General features: G+C 42.6%; 1 protein-coding gene across 4 annotated transcripts in view; it reads right to left on the bottom strand.

Moving 5' to 3' along the window:
* Window positions 1–22,964, bottom strand: part of LOC110499847 (IQ motif and SEC7 domain-containing protein 3) — a 208,364-nt gene that overhangs the window by 2,145 nt on the left and 183,255 nt on the right. For 3 of the 4 annotated variants that reach the window (XM_036957099.1, XM_036957100.1, XM_036957102.1), the window contains 3 exons: window positions 20,097–20,255; window positions 8,573–8,662; window positions 8,124–8,167 (listed from right to left, as the gene is read on the bottom strand). In XM_036957099.1, the coding sequence (XP_036812994.1) occupies window positions 8,124–8,167; window positions 8,573–8,662; window positions 20,097–20,255 (293 nt within the window). The remainder of the gene's footprint in view (window positions 1–8,123; window positions 8,168–8,572; window positions 8,663–20,096; window positions 20,256–22,964) is intronic. The other variant, XM_036957101.1, reaches the window with a different exon arrangement.

Genomic DNA, 22,964 nt, shown 5'->3' with positions numbered 1-22,964 from the left:
TTCCTACCTGTGAAACTTTTTCGGTTAAAAACTAAAGCATTCTCACTGGGGGTTGTGTACATCCTACATAGTTTGGTGTTGCAGGGAGAATTACTTTGTCTTCGATTCCTATTTAGCCCTATTCCCATGTTTTGAAAATGTCCTTAAAAACTGAAAGAGCAAGTATGTTCAAGGCTTCGGTGACATAACACGTTTGTGCATGTTTCGGAAAAACAAATGGACCTCTTAATTCACAATAAACACCATAATTCAATTCAGTCTCAAAGCGAGCACTGCTTTGCTTGCAGGGTGAAAGGCCACTACTTGGCTAATCAACTGTATGACTACACCCCAGCAGTACTCATGCAGCTTGGGTACCTTCCACAGTTCCCCTCATCTCCCCAAACATATGGGTCTTGGAACGAAGAGATATGTTGGGAAATGTCTAGTTGTCTAAACATCGAGAATGAGCTGCGTTTCATTACAGAGCACTTGTAGGTGGATTCTCAGTGGAGTCTGCTAATCAGCCGCTGAACACATTTGCGGTGTAGCTCATATGTAAATTAGATCTAAATCAGCCTCATTATGTATGCAGGCATGTGTAATTTCCACCAGGAAGTGCTTGTCATGGAGGAATGTGTTCCCTTTCATTATGGAAATGATTAAACACTTACAGTACCTTCGGAAAGTATTCAGACCCCTTGACTTTTCCACATTTGTTACATTACAAACTTATTCTAAAATCAATTACATTTAAAAAAAAAAACTCCTCAGCAATCTACACATAATACCCCATAATGACAAAGCGAAAACAGGTTTTTGCAAATTTTTTGCAAATGTATAAAACCTTAAAAACATATATACCTTATTTACATAAGTATTCAGACCCTCTGCTGTGAGACTCGAAATTGAGCTCATGTGCATCCTGTTGACATTGATCATCCTTGAGATGTTTCTACAACTTGATTGGACTACACCTGTGGTAAATTCAATTGATAGGACATGATTTGGAAAGGCACACACCTGTCTATATAAGGTCCTACAGTTGACAGTAAATGTCTGAGCAAAAACCAAGCCATGAGGTCGAAGGAATTGTCTGTAGAGCTCCGAGACAGGATTGTGTTGAGGCACAGATCTGGAGAGGGGTACCAAAACATTTCTGCAGAATTGAAGGTCCCCAAGAACACAGTGGCCTCCATTATTCTTAAATTGAAGAAGTTTGGAACCACCAAGACTCTTCCTAGAGCTGACCGACCTGCTAAAATGAGCAATCGGGGGAGAAAGGCTTTGGTCAGGGAGATGACCAAAAACATGATGGTCACTCTCACAGAGCTCACAAATTCCTTTGTGGAAACGGGAGAACCTTCCAGAAGGACAACCATCTCGGCAACACTCCACCAATCAGGTCTTTATGGTGGAATGGCCAGACGGAAGCCACTCCTCAGTAAAAGGCACATGACAGCCCGCTTGGAGTTCGCCAAAAGGCACCTAAAGACTCTCAGACCATGAGAAACAAGATTCTCTGGTCTGAGGAAACCAAGATTGAACTCTTTGGACTGAATGCCAAGCATCACGTCTGGAGCAAACCTGGTACTATCCTACGGTGAAGCATGGTGGTGGCAGAATCATGCTGTGGGGATGTTTTTCAGCGGCAGGGACTGGGAGACTAGTCAGGATCGAGGCAAAGATAAACAGAGCAAAGTACAGAGAGATCCTTGATGAAAACCTTCTCCAGAGCTCTCAGGATCTCAGACTGTGGCAAAGGTTCGCCTTCCAAAAGGACAACAACCCAAAGCAGACAGCCAAGACAACGCAAGAGTGGTCAAGGGACAAGTCTCTGAATGTCCTTGAGTGCAGCCAGCGCCCGGACTTAAACCTGATCGAACATCTCTGGAGACCTGAAGATAGCTGTGCAGCGACGCTCCCATTCCAACCTGACAGAGCTTGAGAGGATCTGCAGAGAAGAATTGGAGAAACTCCCCAAATACAGGTATGCCAAGCTTATAGTGCCATACCCAAGAAGAGTAAAGGGTCTGAATAATTTCACTATGTAAATGTAATATTTCAGTTCATTTTTTTATTTTTATAAATTAGCAAACATTTCTAAAAAACAGTTTTTGCTTTTTCATTATGGGCTATTTTAATTTAAAAAAGGTTTAATCAATTTTAGAATAAGGCTGTAACCTAACAAAATGTGGAAAGAGTCAAAGGGTCTGAATACTTTCCAAAGACACTGTATGATAGGGGCGACTCTTAGGAAGGAACTTTGGCATGGTAGGCTAGGCCTTAGACCAGGGATCAACTAGATTCAACTGCGGGACCATTATTTATTGAATGGAGGGTCAGGTGGTCGGAAGATAATTACAAATCATTTGTAGATTGCAAATTGACTGCAAAAAAGCCCAAACAGATATAATATTTGATTAGAACATAATCATTTCAAACATGGCTTACATTTATATACAGTACGATCATGTCTCTTTATTATGCATGGGAATCAGGGCATAAAATGAACCCCAGCCCCCTGCCAAATGCAGGTAGATTTAGGTATTGTCGGATAAGAATGTCTATTCCACCAGCCACGTTGGCGGGGGGTTAATTTGCAGGGCTCTACAGTGGAGCATTATGTTCGCATTTGTGAATAAAAATAGAGTCAAAGGTCAAGTATGAACATAATGTGCGATTTGTAGCAAAGAAATGCTGATGTAGTTGTTTTCAAAATATTTCTGCCGTTTTGTTTCATAGCTGCTAATCGCACAAAGAAATAAGAATCCTACATCCCACCTTGCGCAGCAACAGCTTTGCACACTGTGAGTGAAGCGCTGATAGATTCATTTTTGGAGGCGCAGGTACAGGTCAGTAAAGTGAGACAGATTTTTTTCATCTACTTGACACAGTGGCTGGTGGACCAAAAATAGATTTTTAGGCCCCGGGGGGAATATTTGGGAACAGATTTCCCAAATTAAAATAACTTGGGAGTTGATTTCCTGGTCTGTTGTTATGTTAGTTTTTTATGTCCAACAATGAAAATGTTTTGCTCAGTAAACTTGGGGGGCCAAATAAAACCACCCACGTGCCAACCTCGGCCCACAGGCACCAGTTGGGGAGCCCTGCTTTAGATTATTATACAAGCTTGGTAATGGAACTGTGACAAGAATGACTATTGGCAGGTCCATATTGATTTTTCATGTGGGTTTGGGCTCCGTATTGCCCTTAAGCTAGATGGATGACATGGATGCCATTTCCATCGGGGCTTTTGATGTACATCTATTCATAATGTAATAAACTAGATGTTTTATCTTCATCATCGTCCTTAACGAACAATGAGTCACGCTCTTCCTTTGATTTCTCTCCCTCCCCCCTCCCGCCCTTTCTCTTTCACCTTCTCTATCCATCTCTCCCTCTGTCACACATATTCAGCTTCCTTTTGAGCAAGCTGGACATACTGCAGATTGTGTTACAGGCTGTATATAGATCATGGGTACAACATGAATTGACCTGTTATGTGATTCATGACTGTAACTTCAGATATCATTAATGGCACATAATTAATCAATGAAAAACCTTCCTCCATACATGCTACACTTTATCCAGACAGAATAGACCCATGGCAGGGCAGGGTGGTCAAGGACAAATGGAGCCCCCCCAATCTCTAAGACCGACACGTACTCTATCCACCTTGGCCTTGGGAGGTACGACATACCTACAACTACAATATACCTCCATTACTAATAATACAACTCCAAATCGGCATTTAACCCAGTCCTTTAACCCAGTCCTTTAACCCAGTCCTTTAACCCAGTCCTTTAACCCAGTCATTTAACCCAGTCATTTAACCCAGTCCTTTAACCCAGTCATTTAACCCAGTCCTTTAACCCAGTCATTTAACCCAGTCCTTTAACCCAGTCATTTAACCCAGTCATTTAACCCAGTCATTTAACCCAGTCATTTAACCCAGTCATTTAACCCAGTCCTTTAACCCAGTCCTTTAACCCAGTCCTTTAACCCAGTCCTTTAACCCAGTCCTTTAACCCAGTCATTTAACCCAGTCATTTAACCCAGTCCTTTAACCCAGTCCTTTAACCCAGTCCTTTAACCCAGTCATTTAACCCAGTCCTTTAACCCAGTCCTTTAACCCAGTCATTTAACCCAGTCATTTAACCCAGTCCTTTAACCCAGTCCTTTAACCCAGTCATTTAACCCAGTCCTTTAACCCAGTCATTTAACCCAGTCCTTTAACCCAGTCCTTTAACCCAGTCCTTTAACCCAGTCATTTAACCCAGTCATTTAACCCAGTCCGTTAACCCAGCAGATACTGTATGTATAATGTACCTCAAAGATGATCAATTTAACTGATACCGCAGTGGGCCTGTTGACAGTTAGAACAAATAAAGCCTTGTTTCAATGGAGCCCGAGCACACTACCTCTTGTTAAACAGGCCCTGAATGTCACATTGACCGGGTGTGTTTGCCTCTGTGCACCAGTCCTCTGGCGGAGGGATACAAAAGGTCATGTAGCACCTCCAGAGTGGTAATTGCAAAGCCTTTGGGTACTATAGTTCTGCTGATCATGTGGAATGCTACGTTTTCTCACAGAAACATACACACACAGCAGTATTGTGGTAGGTTATGTCAACTGAATAAAAGTTGAAACACCCTCTAGAATTATGGTAATTTACCATTTCTATTCACTCATTCTCTCACTCACCTGAAAGCCCAAAGGGCCACCTCCAAACCTCTGGCCCAGGCAATACAGTTGAAGTCGGAAGTTTACATACACTTAGGTTGGGGTCATTAAAACCTGTTTTTCAACCACTCCACAAATTTCTTGTTAACAAACTATAGTTTTGGCAAGTCGGTTAGCACATCTACTTTGTGCATGACACAAGTAATTTTTCCAATAATTGTTTACAGACAGATTATTTCACTTCCAATGGGTCAGAAGTTTACATTCACTAAATTGACTGTGCCTTTAAACAGCTTGGAAAATTCCAGAAAATGATGTCATGGCTTAAGAAGCTGATTGACTCAAATGATGTCAATGAGCCTATTGGAGGTGTACCTGTGGATGAATTTCAAGGCCTACCTTCAAACTCAGTGCCTCCTGGCTTGACATCATGGGAAAATCAAAAGAAATCAGCCAAGACATCCTTGGGAGCAATTCAAACCACGTTCATCTGTACAAACAATAGTACGCAAGTATAAACACCATGGGACCACGCAGCCATGATACCGCTCAGGAAGGAGACACGTTTGGTCTCCTAGAGATTAACGTACTTTGGTGCGAAAAGTGCAACTCAATCCCAGAACAACAGCAAAGGACCTTGTGAAGATGCTGGAGGAAACGGTCCCAAAAGTATCTATATCCACAGTAAAACGAGTCCTATTTCGACAGCAAGGAAGAAGCCACTACTCCAAAACCGCCATAAAAAAAGCCAGACTACGGTTTGCAACTGCACATGGGGACAAAGATTGTACTTTTTGGAGAAATGTCCTCTGGTCTGATGAAACAAAAACAGAACTGTTTGGCCATAATGACCATCGTTATGTTTGGACGAAAAAGGGGAGGCTTGCAAGCCGAAGAATACCATCCCAACCGTGAAGCACGGGGGTGGCAGCATCATGTTGTGGGGATGCTTTGCTGCGGGAGGTACTGGTGCACTTCACAAAATAGATGGCATCATGAGGGAGGACAATTATGTGGATATATTGAAGCAACATCTCAAGACGTCAGGAAGTTCAAACTTGGTCGTAAATGGGTCTTCCAAATGGACAATGAACCCAAGCATACTTCCAAAGTTGTGGCAAAATGGTTTAAGGTCAACAAAGTGAAGGTATAGGAGTGGCCATCACAAAGCCCTGACCTCAATCCTATAGAAAATTTGTGGCCAGGATTGAAAAAGCGTGGGCGAGCAAGCAGGCCTACAAACCTGACTCCGTTACACCAGCTCTATCAGGAGGAATGGGCCAAAATTCACCCAATTTATTGTGGGAAGCTTGTGGAAGGCTACCTGAAACGTTTGACCCAAGTTAAACAATATAAAGGCAATGCTACCAAATACTAATTGAGTGTATGTAAACTTCTGACCCACTGGGAATGTGATGAAAGAAATAAAAGCTGAAATAAATCATTTTCTCTACTATTATTCTGACATTTCACATTCTTAAAATAAAGTGGTGATCCTAACTGACCAAAGACAGGGCATTTTTACTAGGATTAAATGTCAGGTATTGTGAAAAACTGAGTTTAAATGTACTTGGCTAAGGTGCATGTAAACTTCCGACTTCAACTGTATATAATGCAGTAACCACTTCCTACCTACTACTATTACCTACCTACCTAGAACAATTACTAAGGACATTTACAGTACCAGTCAAAAGTTTGGACAGACCTACTCATTCAAGGTTTTTTTTTATATATATATTTTTTTAAACTATTTTCTAATAGCGAAGACATCAAAACTATGAAATAACACATGATATAGTAACCAAAATTGTTAGAACATTTTAAATATATTTTATATTTGAGATTCTTACTAGCCACCCTTTTCCTTGACAGTTTTGCACACTCTTTTCATTCTCACAACCAGCTTCATGAGGTAGTCACCTGGAATGCATATCAAGTAACAGGTGTGACTTGTCAAAAGTTCATTTGTGGAATTTCTTTGCTTCTTAATGCATTTGAGCCAATCAGTTGTGACAAGGTAGTGGGGTATACAGAAGATGGCCCTATTTGATTAAAAAAAGTCCATATTAAGGCAAGAACAGCTCAAATAAGCAAAGAGAAACGACAGTTCATCATTACTTTAAGACATTAAACTTTTAAAGTTTCTTCAAGTGCAGTCGCAAAAACCATCAAGCGCTATGATGAAACTGTCTTTCATGAGGACCGCCACAGGAAAGGAAGACCCAGAGTTACCTCTGCTGCAGAGGATAAGTTCATTAGAGTTTTGAGCCTCAGAAATTACAGCCCAAATAAATTCTCCACAGAGTTCAAGTAACAGACACATCTCAACATCAACTGTTCAGAGGAGACTGTGTGAATCAGTCCTTCATGGTCGAATTGCTGCAAAGAAACCACTACTAAAGGACACCAATAATAAGAAGAGACTTGCTTGGGCCAAGAGACAAAAGCAATGGACATTAGACCGGTGGAAACCTGTCCTTTGGTCTGATGAGTCCAAATTTGAGATTTTTGGTTCCAACCGCCATGTCTTTGTGAGACGCAGAGTAGATGAACGGATGATCTCTGCATGAGTGGTTCCCACCGTGAAGCATGGAGGAGGAGGTGTGATGGTGCTTTGCTGGTGACACTGTCTGTGATTTATTTTGAATTCAAGGCACACTTAACCAGCATGGCTACCACAGCATTCTGCAGCAATACGCCATCCCATCTGGTTTGCGCTTAGTGGGACTATCATTTGATATTCAACAAGACAATGACCCAAAACACACCTCCAGGCTGTGTAATGGCTATTTGACCAAGAAGGACAGTGATGGAGTGCTGTATCAGATGACCTGGCCTCCACAATCACCTGACCTCAACCCAATTGAGATGGTTTGGGATGCGTAGGACCGCAGAGTGAAGGAAATGCAGTCAACAAGTGCTCAGCATATGTGGGAACTGAATGTTGGAAAAGCATTCCAGGTGAAGCTGGTTGAGAGAATGCCAAGAGTGTGCAAGGCTGTCATCAAGGCAAAGGGTGGCTACTTTGAAGAATCTGGAATCTAAAATATGTTTTGATTTGTTTAACACTTTTTTGGTTACTACATGATTCCATATGTTATTTCATAGTTTTGATGTCTTCACTATTATTCTACAATGTAGAAAATAGTACAAATAAAGAAAAACTCTTGAATGAGTAGGTGTGTCCAAACTTTTGACTGGTATTGTATATGGATATGTCATGCTATATGGGGGGCAGATGTATTGTCTGATCGGAGTTCTATAGGGTCAATAGTTAGTTCAATAGGGTCAATAGTTAGTTCAATAGAGTCCCACTCACCCATTCACTCACATACAGACGCACTAGCGTTATGCTAGGTCAGGCTAACTTCTGTGGTGCCTAGGCCTCTGCTCCAGTGACAATAGATACAAATAAACACTTACCTGCATTAAGACTTGGCCTATCAGTGAGCACTTACCTCCACTGCATTGTGTCCACTGTTCTCATCCAGGTCCTGCTTGCCTGTCAATCAAAATGACACCAACATAAGAGCTGACGGAAACATGAGGCCAAAATCAATGGCGTGTGTATGTTTTTGGTTTTATTGTCCTTGTGGGGACCAGATGTCCTTACAAGGATAGTTAAACAAGGAGATTCCGGACACTTGGGGACATTTCACCGATCCCCACAAGGAAAAATACTACTTTAGGCTTAGGTTAGGTTAAGGGTTAGGTTTACGGTAAATAGGATTTTTAATGGGAAACAATTGTTTGGTCCCCACAAGGATTGTAAAACAAATGTGTGTGTGTGTGTGTGTGTGTGTGTGTGTGTGTATGAGAGCATGTGTGTCTGGAGAGTAGTATGTTTCACAGTATTGCGCGTTAGCTTAGGTTAGGTGCACAAACACATGTGTACACAGACACACACCTGACGGGGAGCCCTGTTTGCTGCGTAGCTCCAGAGTGCCATTGTTCTTAGCTGACACTCCCTTCGAGCCCTGTTGTTTCTCCAACTCCCCTACACAGGACAGAAGACAGTCATCAGAGGGAGAGAGAGAGGGAGAGAGAGACAGACACAGCGGGAGAGGGAGAGAGTGAGAGAGAGTGTGAGAGAGAGTGAGAGAGAGTGTGAGAGAGAGTGAGAGAGAGTGTGAGAGAGAGTGAGAGAGACAGACAGACAGACAGACAGACAGACAGACAGACAGACAGACAGACAGAGGGAGAGAGGGAGAGGGAGAGAGAGAGGGAGAGAGACTGCCAACACACTGACACTGACTCAACTCCAGCCACTTTAATAATGGGAATTGATGGGAAATGATGTAAATATATCACTAGCCACTTTAAACAATGCTACCTTATATAATGTTACTTACCCTACATTATTCATCTCATATGCATATGTATATACTGTACTCTATATCATTGACTGTATTCTTATGTAATACATGTATCACTAGCCACTTTAACTATGCCACTTTGTTTACATACTCATCTCATATGTATATACTGTACTCGATACCATCTACTGTATCTTGCCTATGCTGCTCTGTACCATCACTCATTAATATATCCTTATGTACATATTCTTTATCCCCTTACACTGTGTACAAGACAGTAGTTTTGGAATTGTTAGTTAGATTACTTGTTATTACTGCATTGTCGGAACTAGAAGCACAAGCATTTCGCTACACTCGCATTAACATCTGCTAACCATGTGTATGTGACAAATAAAATTTTATTTGATTTGATTTTGAGACGGAAAGAGAGCGAGACGGACAGAGAGTGTAACGAACAGAGAGTGTGTAGGGGAGGGATGGGTTGGAAGGAAAGGAAGAGAGAGGAGAGAGTAAGAGGGAGGGAGAAATGGGGTGAGGCTGAGAGAAAGAGTGGTGATAGGGAGAGAGAGGGAGAGAGCGAGGGAGGGAGGGGGACGAAAGAGGATGAGACGTACAGAGACAGAAGCACCAACAGTGACGGACAGTGAGAGAGGAATATAGACAACAACTGCAGAAGAGATAGAGAGTGAGAGGAAGATAAAGAGAGAGACAGAATGAGTGACAGGGGCACAGACAGAGGGAACAGCATGTGCAAGGGAGACAGACAGACATAGAGGGAGCCAGACAGAGTGACAGCAGCAGAGATGGAGACAGTGACAGACAGACAGACATAAAGAGAGACAGAGAGTAACAGCAGCAGAGACAGAGAGTAACAGACAGACAGACAGACAGAGAGACGGACAGAAGGACAGACAGACAGACATAAAGAGAGACAGAGAGTAACAGCAGCAGAGACAGAGAGTAACAGACAGACAGACAGACATGAAGAGAGACAGAGAGTGACAGCAGCAGAGACAGAGAGTAACAGACAGACAGACAGACAGACAGACAGACAGACAGACAGACAGACAGACAGACAGACATAAAGAGAGTCAGCAGTAGCAGTAGAGACGGAGACAGTGACAGACAAAACAGAAAAACAAGTGGGGGCGAGTCCTCTGCCTCCTCCCTAGAGTCACTCAACTCTACACGGTGTCCCAAATGGCACCTTATTCCCTATGGGGCCTTGTCTAAAGTAGTGCACTGCATAGGGAATAGGCTGCCATTTGGGGCACCGCTGTGCGGTTGATGATGATTGCCTGTCATTTCCATTGGCGACGGCTAAATGTTGCTGTGTCCCCACGGACTGCTTGGTTCTGTAATTCTGCTGCAGCTGTACTCCAGTAGGATGACTGTGCAGAATAGTTGAGTCCTTTTTCAAGTCTCTTTCCTCATGGGAAATAGTCGGGAGTGTTGTGTGTGTGTCTGTTTTTTCATGTGTGTTTGTGAGTGAGTGTGTGCATGTGTGTGTGTCTGTGAATGTGTGTGTCTGTTTTTTCATGTGTGTTTGTGAGTGTGTGTGTACATGTGTGGGTGTCTGTGAATGTGTGTGCTTCCTTGCTCCAAACTCAGGTGACCTTTTGTGTCACAGCAACATCCCCCAGCGTATCTCCAGTCCAACGGAGGAAAAAAAAGGGATGAAAAAAAAGAAATAGCTCATCCAAAATAATGTATGAATCATCCATCCCTCCATCCACACAGGAATTCCCTTTCGTTTCTCAGAGGAGAAATAAACAATAACAAATGGAATAGGCCACCGCAGGCTTATTTACATGAGTGCTAACAACGGGCGCCTTCGTAGAGGAGGGGAAGATGTCCACCGTGTGTGTGTGTGTGTATGTGTTCATGCATTGGCACTTGACTTTGTCTGAAAATGGGGGTGCAAAAGCTTTTAAAACTGTTTCTTAACACGAGGAACCCATTTTTATGAACAGAACACAACGATTTTTCTTAGGTTTTGCCACAATAACTGGTATTGAAAAGGTGTTTTAATAACTAGATTACTAATCTCCCCCCCTGAAAATCCCACCTCAAATAATTAATTGAAAGTCTGAAACTGGAGTTTTGCATTTAAATTTGGTCATTGATCATGTTCCCATAATAATAATATTACAAACATATTATTAACTTATCATTAGTATCATTAAACTTGTGTACAACAACCATAGTGAGTAGGCTACATACACTGAGTGTACCAAACATTTTGCCCTCAGAACAGCCTCAATTCATCAGGGCATGGACTCTACAAGGTGTGGAAAGCATTCCACAGGGATGCTGGCCCATGTTGACTCCAATGCTTCCCACAGTTGTGTCAAGTTGGCTGGATGTCCTTTGGGTGCTGGATCGTCCTTGGTACACACGGGAAACTGTTGAGCGTGAAAAACCCAGCAGCGTTGCAGACAGTGAAGGCTGCTGAGGAGAGGACGGCTCATAACAGAGACTGTAACGGCGCGAATGGAATGGCATCAAACACCTGGGAACCATGGAAACCATGTGTTTGATGTATTTGATATCATTCCACTCCAGTCATTACCATGAGCCTGCTCTCCCATATTAAGGTGCCACCAACCTCCTGTGGTTGCAGTTCATGACACACACCGGTGTTCCTGGTACCTACTACCATACCCCGTTCAAGGGCACAAATACACAATTCATGTCTCAGTTGCCTCAAAGCTTAAAAATCCTCCTTTAACTTGTCTCCCCCTTCATCTACACTGATTGAAGTGGATTTAATAAGGGACATCAATAAGGGATCATATCTTCAACCTGTCTCCTCCCCTTCATCTACACTGATTGAAGTGGATTTAACAGGTGACATCAATAAGGGATCATATCTTCAACCTGTCTCCTCCCCTTCATCTACACTGATTGAAGTGGATTTAACAGGTGACATCAATAAGGGATCATATCTTCAACCTGTCTCCCCCTTCATCTACACTGATTGAAGTGGATTTAACAGGTGACATCAATAAGGGATCATATCTTCAACCTGTCTCCCCCTTCATCTACACTGATTGAAGTGGATTTAACAGGTGACATCAATAAGGGATCATATCTTCAACCTGTCTCCCCCTTCATCTACACTGATTGAAGTGGATTTAACAGGTGACATCAATAAGGGATCATATCTTTAACCTGTCTCCTCCCCTTAATCTACACTGATTGAAGTGGATTTAACAGGTGACATCAATAAGGGATCATATCTTCAACCTGTCTCCCCCTTCATCTACACTGATTGAAGTGGATTTAACAGGTGACATCAATAAGGGATCATAGCTTTAACCTGTCTCCTCCCCTTCATCTACACTGATTGAAGTGGATTTAACAGGTGACATCAATAAGGGATCATATCTTTAACCTGTCTCCCCCCCTTCATCTACACTGATTGAAGTGGATTTAACAGGTGACATCAATAAGGGATCATATCTTCAACCTGTCTCCTCCCCTTCATCTACACTGATTGTAGTGGATTTAACAGGTGACATCAATAAGGGATCATATCTTTAACCTGTCTCCCCCTTCATCTACACTGATTGAAGTGGATTTAACAGGTGACATCAATAAGGGATCATATCTTTAACCTGTCTCCCCCTTCATCTACACTGATTGTAGTGGATTTAACAGGTGACATCAATAAGGGATCATATCTTTAACCTGTCTCCTCCCCTTCATCTACACTGATTGAAGTGGATTTAACAGGTGACATCAATAAGGGATCATATCTTCAACCTGTCTCCCCCTTCATCTACACTGATTGTAGTGGATTTAACAGGTGACATCAATAAGGGATCATATCTTCAACCTGTCTCCCCCTTCATCTACACTGATTGTAGTGGATTTAACAGGGGACATCAATAAGGGATCATATCTTCAACCTGTCTCCTCCCCTTCATCTACACTGATTGAAGTGGATTTAACAGGTGACATCAATAAGGGATCATATCTTCAACCTGTCTCCCCCTTCATCTACACTGATTGAAGTGGATTTAACACGGGACATCAATAAGGGATCATATCTTCAACCTGTCTCCTCCCCTTCATCTACACTGATTGAAGTGGATTTAACAGGTGACATCAATAAGGGATCATATCTTCAACCTGTCTCCCCCTTCATCTACACTGATTGAAGTGGATTTAACAGGTGACATCAATAAGGGATCATATCTTCAACCTGTCTCCCCCTTCATCTACACTGATTGTAGTGGATTTAACAGGTGACATCAATAAGGGATCATATCTTCAACCTGTCTCCCCCTTCATCTACACTGATTGTAGTGGATTTAACAGGGGACATCAATAAGGGATCATATCTTCAACCTGTCTCCTCCCCTTCATCTACACTGATTGAAGTGGATTTAACAGGTGACATCAATAAGGGATCATATCTTCAACCTGTCTCCCCCTTCATCTACACTGATTGAAGTGGATTTAACAGGGGACATCAATAAGGGATCATATCTTCAACCTGTCTCCCCCTTCATCTACACTGATTGAAGTGGATTTAACAGGTGACATCAATAAGGGATCATATCTTCAACCTGTCTCCCCCTTCATCTACACTGATTGAAGTGGATTTAACAGGGGACATCAATAAGGGATCACAGCTTTTTGCCTTTTCATTTTATACACCAGTGGTGCAACTAGTGCTTTCTTTCCACACTGAACCAAAACAGGGGCGGCTGTGAAGCAAAACTCTCAAACCAAAAACATGAATCTTGTGGAGACAGGGGTGCAAAATGCAATCTGTTCATTATTATATCAGGTGCCTGTGTGTATGTACAGTGCCTTGCGAAAGTATTCGGCCCCCTTGAACTTTGCGACCTTTTGCCACATTTCAGGCTTCAAACATAAAGATATAAAACTGTATTTTTTTGTGAAGAATCAACAACAAGTGGGACACAATCATGAAGTGGAACGACATTTATTGGATATTTCAAACTTTTTTAACAAATCAAAAACTGAAAAATTGGGCGTGCAAAATTATTCAGCCCCCTTAAGTTAATACTTTGTAGCGCCACCTTTTGCTGCGATTACAGCTGTAAGTCGCTTGGGGTATGTCTCTATCAGTTTTGCACATCGAGAGACTGACATTTTTTCCCATTCCTCCTTGCAAAACAGTGAGGTTGGATGGAGAGCATTTGTGAACAGCAGTTTTCAATTCTTTCCACAGATTCTCGATTGGATTCAGGTCTGGACTTTGACTTGGCCATTCTAACACCTGGATATGTTTATTTTTGAACCATTCCATTGTAGATTTTGCTTTATGTTTTGGATCATTGTCTTGTTGGAAGACAAATCTCCATCCCAGTCTCAGGTCTTTTGCAGACTCCATCAGGTTTTCTTCCAGAATGGTCCTGTATTTGGCTCCATCCATCTTCCCATCAATTTTAACCATCTTCCCTGTCCCTGCTGAAGAAAAGCAGGCCCAAACCATGATGCTGCCACCACCATGTTTGACAGTGGGGATGGTGTGTTCAGGGTGTTGCTTTTACGCCAAACATAACGTTTTGCATTGTTGCCAAAAAGTTCAATTTTGGTTTCATCTGACCAGAGCACCTTCTTCCACATGTTTGGTGTGTCTCCCAGGTGGCTTGTGGCAAACTTTAAACGACACTTTTTATGGATATCTTTAAGAAATGCCTTTCTCCTTGCCACTCTTCCATAAAGGCCAGATTTGTGACTGACTGATTGTTGTCCTATGGACAGAGTCTCCCACCTCAGCTGTAGATCTCTGCAGTTCATCCAGAGTGATCATGGGCCTCTTGGCTCCATCTCTGATCAGTCTTCTCCTTGTATGAGCTGAAAGTTTAGAGGGACGGCCAGGTCTTGGTAGATTTGCAGTGGTCTGATACTCCTCCCATTTCAATATTATCGCTTGCACAGTGCTCCTTGGGATGTTTAAAGCTTGGGAAATCTTTTTGTATCCAAATCCGGCTTTAAACTTCTTCACAACAGTATCTCGGACCTGCCTGGTGTGTTCCTTGTTCTTCATGATGCTCTCTACGCTTTTAACGGACCTCTGAGACTATCACAGTGCAGGTGCATTTATACGGAGACTTGATTACACACAGGTGGATTGTATTTATCATCATTAGTCATTTAGGTCAACATTGGATCATTCAGAGATCCTCACCGAACTTCTGGAGAGAGTTTGCTGCACTGAAAGTAAAGGGGCTGAATAATTTTGCACGCCCAATTTTTCAGTTTTTGATTTGTTAAAAAAGTTTGAAATATCCAATAAATGTTGTTCCACTTCATGATTGTGTCCCACTTGTTGTTGATTCTTCACAAAAAAATACAGTTTTATATCTTTATGTTTGAAGCCTGAAATGTGGCAAAAGGTCGCAAAGTTCAAGGGGGCCGAATACTTTCGCAAGGCACTGTATGTGTGTGCACGTTAGTGTGTATGCGCACATGTGCATGCATCCTGTGCTAGTGTGTATGCGCACATGTGCATGCATCCTGTGCTAGTGTGTATGCGCATATGTGCATGCATCCTGTGCTAGTGTGTATGCGCACATGTGCATGCATCCTGTGCTAGTGTGTACGCATGTGTGACTTCCCTAAAGCAAACAGACAAACTAGCAAACACACACACACAAGCACTAGCACACACACACACACACACACACAAACACCACTCTCCTCCACATCTCTTCTCCCTGGCTGCTTTCAGGAGAGCTGCCCTCTCCTTTGTTCTTGTTTTGTCCAGAGTGTTTGGCTGCTCTGTAGCAGAGAACACTAACAAAAGGTCAGTGGCCAGGGTCTCTGTCAGGAATCAGACTGGGAGACAAACACATACATGCCAACCCTGTCCAACTTTTTAGAGTACCAGACGCACTCCGCAATTTGGAGATTCAACTGGCGGGCATAGCACATGCCGAAATGGGGTCCCCCCACGCTCGTGCACGCGCTGTTTGTGAGTCTGATTGCAATTATAGAATTGTGCCAAATCAAGTCCATAAAAGATTGGAATACTTTCTTTCCTGACAGCATCCCATGTACACACATGGTAAACGTCACTAACAAGATGGAGATAGAAAGAACACACAAAGGGCCTTTATTCTTGGACTTTTTAAAATGTTATTAAACAAATAATAACACGTTATTTGTTTAGATACAAAATGTACAAACGTCTTATCTGTTTAAAAAAGCTGCTCTGTCTGTTTCTTTCAGTCTCCTCACTCTCATCGTCTGACATTGCTTTACTGACTGGCTGCAACAACAATGATTTACTAAATTAGCTGCTATTTTGTTTGGGACCTATGCTTACTTGTTTTTCATGAGCACAGTGCTTAGACAAACATAATGGATCACACCTGGTTCAGTTCACTCCTCTAAAAAGGTGTTTACAAAATAGAAATAAAAGTACAGAACATATCAAATAAATATATGTTTTGTGGAATTAGCACAGATGGTCAGTATGTTTATTCCATGTCCTGTACAGTGTAGAATGGAGATAATTATCTAGAATGTTTTTCTTAGCACATGACCCCAAGTTTAGTCTCTATAGTAGAGGAACGCTTGTCACCTCTCAAACAGGGCCCGCTCACAAGTATTGGCTTTTTAGACACGGTTCCTAATCAACTCTAAAAGCAAAATCATTTTGAAAACATAAAAACAAAAACAAATGATCGCATCGACACAGAGCGCAAATTGGCTACACAAAGCGTAACTAGGCTACCGCCAAGGGAATCTGACCGCTGTTCGCTAGAAGAGTCCGCTGTTTCAGCCGATGTAAAGGTGCCTATGGTATTTCTTTGCAGCGCATACATCATTTCAGATTTTGGAAATGGATAAAATCTCAAATCTAGTGCAAAGGCATTTTAGAAGCACGGCCTCTATAGCTGATACCAGACACTCATTCTTCATCGAGCAGTCTTCTAAAATCCCAACTCCATTTAATGCCAAGATGGTTATATTTATTTTGGATTATAGAGACCAGTTATTTTTCGTATTTGCATTTAATTTATTTTACTAGCAAATGCAAGTGAACTGCTGGCACTTTAGAGACCACTGAATGTCCATCTTCTTAGCTTGAAACAATTAGTGTTTACCTTTCCACAGCACACAGAGTCGAAAATAGATTTGTCAATGTGTTCACGTACAGCTGACAGTTGGCAAACTCAGCATCAAAACAAACAGGAGGAGGGGCAGACACCGGGTAGCTACGTCGAATAATGATGTATTCATCTCCATGTCCGTTGACACAAACTCCGTACATGTCTGTGTGTTGCAGCTCGAGAATCGGGATGTTAGATTTACTCAGTATAATTATTTTTGATTAAAATGTAAAACAAATAAAACATAAAAAATAAGCCCCTATTCATTTCTGCGTACTTTTAACTCGGATCTCGTACCTGCGTACATGGACAGAGAATTGCGTAGTTGGTACGCAAAATGCGTGCATGTTGGTAGGTCTGCAAACAACAAGGTGCCTGCCTGGCTAGAACCAGCACCTCCCCTGGACATAGGCTCAATTCGAAATAGTCTCCTAGTCCGCACCCCAAGGCAGATCTGAAAGTATAAGATGTTTGAATGATAGAGGAAGGGCTCTCTGATAGGGGTATCCAATATTACCAAACTTCCCCTTAGCCTTTCTAATCGTTTCAGATCTAGAAAAGTGCCTAGGGGTAGGGGTTGATTTGTGAATCAGTAGCCTGTTTAAAAAGTCTGTGTGCCCTGTATGGCTGTTTTCCTCTCTTTAGTATTGGTCAGTAAGCCCCAACAGCACGGTTTCTTCCTGATCGCTCCTCTCTTTTGGACCCCAGGCCTCTAGCTTCTCCTTGTTAATGTGTTCAACCTTTAAATCTGTGCTGCAGCGGGGACTTGTTTCTCTGTACTTATCCTCTCACAGAGTATCAAGGCACTGTCAGACAGGCAAGGCAGGGAAACCTCCAGGGTTAATCCCAGGGTAAGGCTGATAAGAAATCAACGCTGCCCAGGGAGATGCTGATGATACGACAACACACATACTGTACATGCATGCATGAGCGCGCACGCGCTCACACACACACATGCACAGGTAGCAGACTGTATTGCCACCCTGATTTGCTATATCTTTAACCAAAGCCTAAATGAGTGTGTGTTTCCACAGGCGTGGGAGGAAGATAAAGTAATTCCACTGCCTAAAAATAGTAAAGCACCCTTTGGTGGCTCTAACAGGAAAGAATTAGCAAAGCTGCAGCTGGCTCAAAACAGAGCAGCATGCCTTGCACATCCAGAACTAACATCAACAATATGCATGCTAGTATTTCCTGGTTGAGGGTTTATAAGGGATTACTGTTTCTCTTGTTTCTATGAGAAATATTACTGTGGTGGAAATTCCAGATTGTCTGCATAATCAAATAACATTTAGCTCAGACACACATACATACCCCACAAGACATGTCACCAGGGGTCTCTTCACAGTCTCCAAGACATGCCACCAGGGGTCTCTTCACAGTCCCCAAGACATGCCACCAGGGGTCTCTTCACAGTCCCCAAGACATTCCACCAGGGGTCTCTTCACAGTCTCCAAGACATGCCACCAGGGGTCTCTTCACAGTCCCCGAGACATGCCACCAGGGGTCTCTTCACAGTCCCCGAGACATGCCACCAGGGGTCTCTTCACAGTCCCCAAGACATTCCACCAGGGGTCTCTTCACAGTCTCCAAGACATGCCACCAGTGGTCTCTTCACAGTCCCCGAGACATGCCACCAGGGGTCTCTTCACAGTCCCCGAGACATGCCACCAGGGGTCTCTTCACAGTCCCTTAGACATTCCACCAGGGGTCTCTTCACAGTCCCCGAGACATGCCACCAGGGGTCTCTTCACAGTCTCCAAGACATGCCACCAGGGGTCTCTTCACAGTCCCCGAGACATGCCACCAGGGGTCTCTTCACAGTCCCTGAGACATGCCACCAGGGGTCTCTTCACAGTCCCCAAGACATGTCACCAGGGGTCTCTTCAGAGCCCACAAGACATTCCACCAGCGCTCTTTTCACAGTCCCGAAGACATGTCACCAGGGGTCTCTTCACAGTCCCCAAGTCCAAAACAAATTCACGGCAACATACAGTATTATACAGAGCCATGATCACATGGAACTATCTTCCATATCCATTTACTCAGCAAACAGCAAAATAACCCTTAAACAACATCTCATGGAACAGAGGGGACTGTGAGGGGACACACACACACAGAGACCATTTTAGTTGTGTTGCTTGTATATGGTTGTATTTTAAATGTGTGTGACTTTCCTTGTCTATCAGTGAATCAGTGTCATGTTTATAGTGTTTTTGTAGAACCCAGGAAGAGTAGCTGCTGCTTCTGCTAAAGATAATGGGGATCCTTATAACCAAATAATAAACAATTAAACACAAACATGCACACACACTCAGGCAGACATGCACACACACTCAGGCAGACATGCACACACACTCAGGCAGACATGCACACACACTCAGGCAGACATGCACACACACTCAGGCAGACATGCACACACACTCAGGCAGACATGCACACACACTCAGGCAAACACATACACACAGACACACACGCACAGTCCCCTAGGCAGAATAGAAACACAACCGTTCCCTGACTCTTGTTTTTCAGAAACGCATCAGAACAGAGTGTATGATCTCAGTATTGGGAGCATAAATAATTGTATCTTTGGTGTAGTCACTGATGTTAGAGATACAATCATGTAATTTGTATGGGTGCTAGGAGGAATATGAGCATGAACACAGTTTGGTTATGTAATGACATCAACGTATACAAAGACATGCTCACACAGACACATGCATGTAGACACAGACACATGCACACGTAGACAGACAGATAGACTGTTGACATCTTCCTCTCCCCATTGTTAGCACTTATGTAAATAATCCTGCGGCACCCTGATTCCATTTTAGTTTTCTCCTTTTTGAGAAATGAAAGAGAATCTCTGTGCGGATGGAGGGATGGATGATTCATACATTATTTTGCATGAGCTGTTTCTTTTTCCCCCTTTCCCTCTTCACCTGAGTTTGGAGCAACGGAGCACACACACACATACACACACACACACACACACCTCATCCACAGTACTCACATTCAATGCGTATCTGTTCCATCTCTGACACCTCAGCAATGGACTCCTTCAGATCTTCTAGAAACTTGAGCAGCTCCTCGGCGCTCTGAGCACAGAAGTTGAGCACCTGCTTCTTGTCTGAGCCGAAGGGTGAGATGATGGTGATGCCATGGGGGTAGTCTGAGGAGGAGGAGAGATGAGAAGGAGATCACTTTTTTTTTACATAATAGTGTTGGCTAATAAGGATGAAAGGATGAAAGGATATCGCCAAATGTCTTCCTCATATCGATATCCAATGATATTGGTGCCCACCACTAATAGTTACATATTGCAATAGACCCAGATTGGCTAAAGGCATTTGTACCAAAACGTTGGTCAAATAGATCCATGAACTAGTTTGTGGAGCATTCAGGGATGTAACTGTACTGGAGTTTCTTTTCACAATAACAAGTATTATGGTTTCAATCACTAAACAGAGATGAGTTCCCCCAAAGCAACATAAAGGCTTGATCCATCACAGCCAGGTAACTAAAGAATGAACAATTTTCTCACATCTTGAACTGACACAGTAGCAACAAAAAATATCAGAATGCTTTTTTCTCCTTCCCCAACGAAGGGAATGAGGCAAAAGAGCCAATAAATTCATTGGGGAAATGAGATTAGTCGCTACTGTTTTCTGTTTTCATTTCTCACTATCCGTGCTCCGGCGCGCCTCGCTCTCCCCTTCGCTCTTTTAAATGGCACTTTGACGATGGAGGCACTGCATCTTTCATGCCCGAGGCGTGAAGAAAAGAATATCCCTGTATGATAGATTTCATATGAAAATATCACCTGCCTGGCTGAATGCAGAGTGGTGGGAGGATCAGGAGGAGAAACTAGATAGGGGGCCACATCCAAACTCCCCTTTTTCCAATAACCCCACGCGACCGGGTCTGATTCCATTATCAAAACACACATTTCTTCTCCCTGCCAAATCCCCGTGACTATAACTCAACCGTTCTGGGCTGGCTGGCTTTCAATTGCACAACCTGTTAGGTTTTGATGCTGATACATTCCATACAAATATGTTGGTTTGACAGTTACTGTATGCATGTATGTAAAAATGTGCTTAACAAGTCACATAATAAATTGCATGGACTCAATAATAGTGTACAATAATAGTGTTTAACCTGATTTTTGAATGACTCAGCTGAGCAGTGAATTTTAAACACAGATTCAACCACAAAGATCAGGAAGGGTTTCCAATGGCTCGCAAAGAAGGGGACCTATTGAAGTTTTTAATTACACTTTAGGTGGTGTATTAATACACCCAGTTACTACAAAGATACAGGCGTCCTTCCTAACTCAGATGTCGGAGTGGAAGGAAACCATTCAGAGGCAAATGGTGACTTTAAAACAGTTACCTCCAAAATACTAACCTAAATAACAGAGTGAAAAGAAGGAAGCCTGTACAGAATAAAAAAATGTGACAAATAACTGTACTTTATGTCCGTTATATTTGCTGCAAATCCGACACATCACTGAGTACCTCTTCACATTTTCAAGCATGGTGGTGTCTGCATCATGTTATGGGTATGCTTGTCATCGGCAAGGGAGTTTTTTTTATATAGAAAGAGAAACGGAATAGAGCTAAGCACAGGCAAAATCCTAGACCTGGTTCAGTCTGATTTCTAAAAGACACTGGGAGACAAATCCACCTTTCAGCAGGACAGTAACCTGAAACTCAAGGCCAAATATACACTGGAGTTGCTTAACATCGCGATATTGAATGTTCCTGAGTGGCCTAGTTACAGTATTGACTTAAACCGTCTTGAAAATCTATGGCAATACCTGAAAATGGTTGTCTAGCGATGATCAACAACCAATTTGACATCGCTCGAAGCATTTTGAAAAGTATAATGGGCAAATTTTGTACAATGCAGGTGTGCAGAACTCATAGACTTACCCAGAAGGTCTCACAGCTGTAAACGCTGCCAAAGGGGATTCTAACATGTATTGAGTCATGGCAGTAAATAATTATGTAAATTAGATGTTTTTGTATATCATTTTCTATACATTTGCAAAAATGTCTAAAAACATGTTTTCACTTTGTCAATATGGGGTATTGTGTGTCGATGGATGAGAAATGTTTTTATTTAATCCATTTTTGAATTAAGGCTGTAACACAACAAAATGTGGAATAAGTCAAGGGGTATGAATACTTTCTGAAGGTACTGTATGTACACATGTATGTATGTGACCCATGTGAGAATCAAACCCATAACGTTGGGGTTGGCTACGTAATATGTTAGTTTAGTAGAGTCTTTTTATCCAAATAAATGGAGTTATGTATGATGTGCTTAAATCAAGGCTAACACAATGTATTCTGGGTAATCTATGTGACTGGGGTTGCTAGAACCATTTATCTGCTTCATTCCCTTTTGCTGTTTTCACTACATTCTCCTTCTCTCTCCCTCCCACCGTTTATATCCCTCCTCTCTTTGCTGCTGTCCTATTCTATGATAGTGGTGTAAATGTCTCAAAAAGGGATGTACTTTGAAGGATCTACTTGCAGATCAAGATAACATATTTCTGCACGGCTTACTGCTTGTTTCACTTTGAGTTGCCATGGCAACATCGGTTAAGAAAAAGTTTTCTTCCCTCACTCTGTCTCATTCTCCCAGTCTCTCTCTCTCTCTCCCAGTCTCTCTCTCTCCCTCCCAGTCTCTCTCTCTCTCCCTCTCCCAGTCTCTCTCTCTCTCCCAGTCTCTCTCTCTCTCTGTCTCTTTCTCTCTCTCTCTCTCCCAGTCTCTCTCTCTCTCCCAGTCTCGCTCTCTCTCCCAGTCTCTCTCTCTCTCTCCCAGTCTCGCTCTCTCTCTCTCCCAGTTTCTCTCTCTCCCAGTCGCTCCC

The sequence above is a fragment of the Oncorhynchus mykiss genome, chromosome 21 (genome assembly GCF_013265735.2).
Source record: "Oncorhynchus mykiss isolate Arlee chromosome 21, USDA_OmykA_1.1, whole genome shotgun sequence".
Lineage (NCBI taxonomy): Eukaryota > Metazoa > Chordata > Actinopteri > Salmoniformes > Salmonidae > Oncorhynchus > Oncorhynchus mykiss.
Note: the sequence above shows the minus strand (reverse complement) of the source record. Positions and strands in the feature narration are given on the sequence as shown.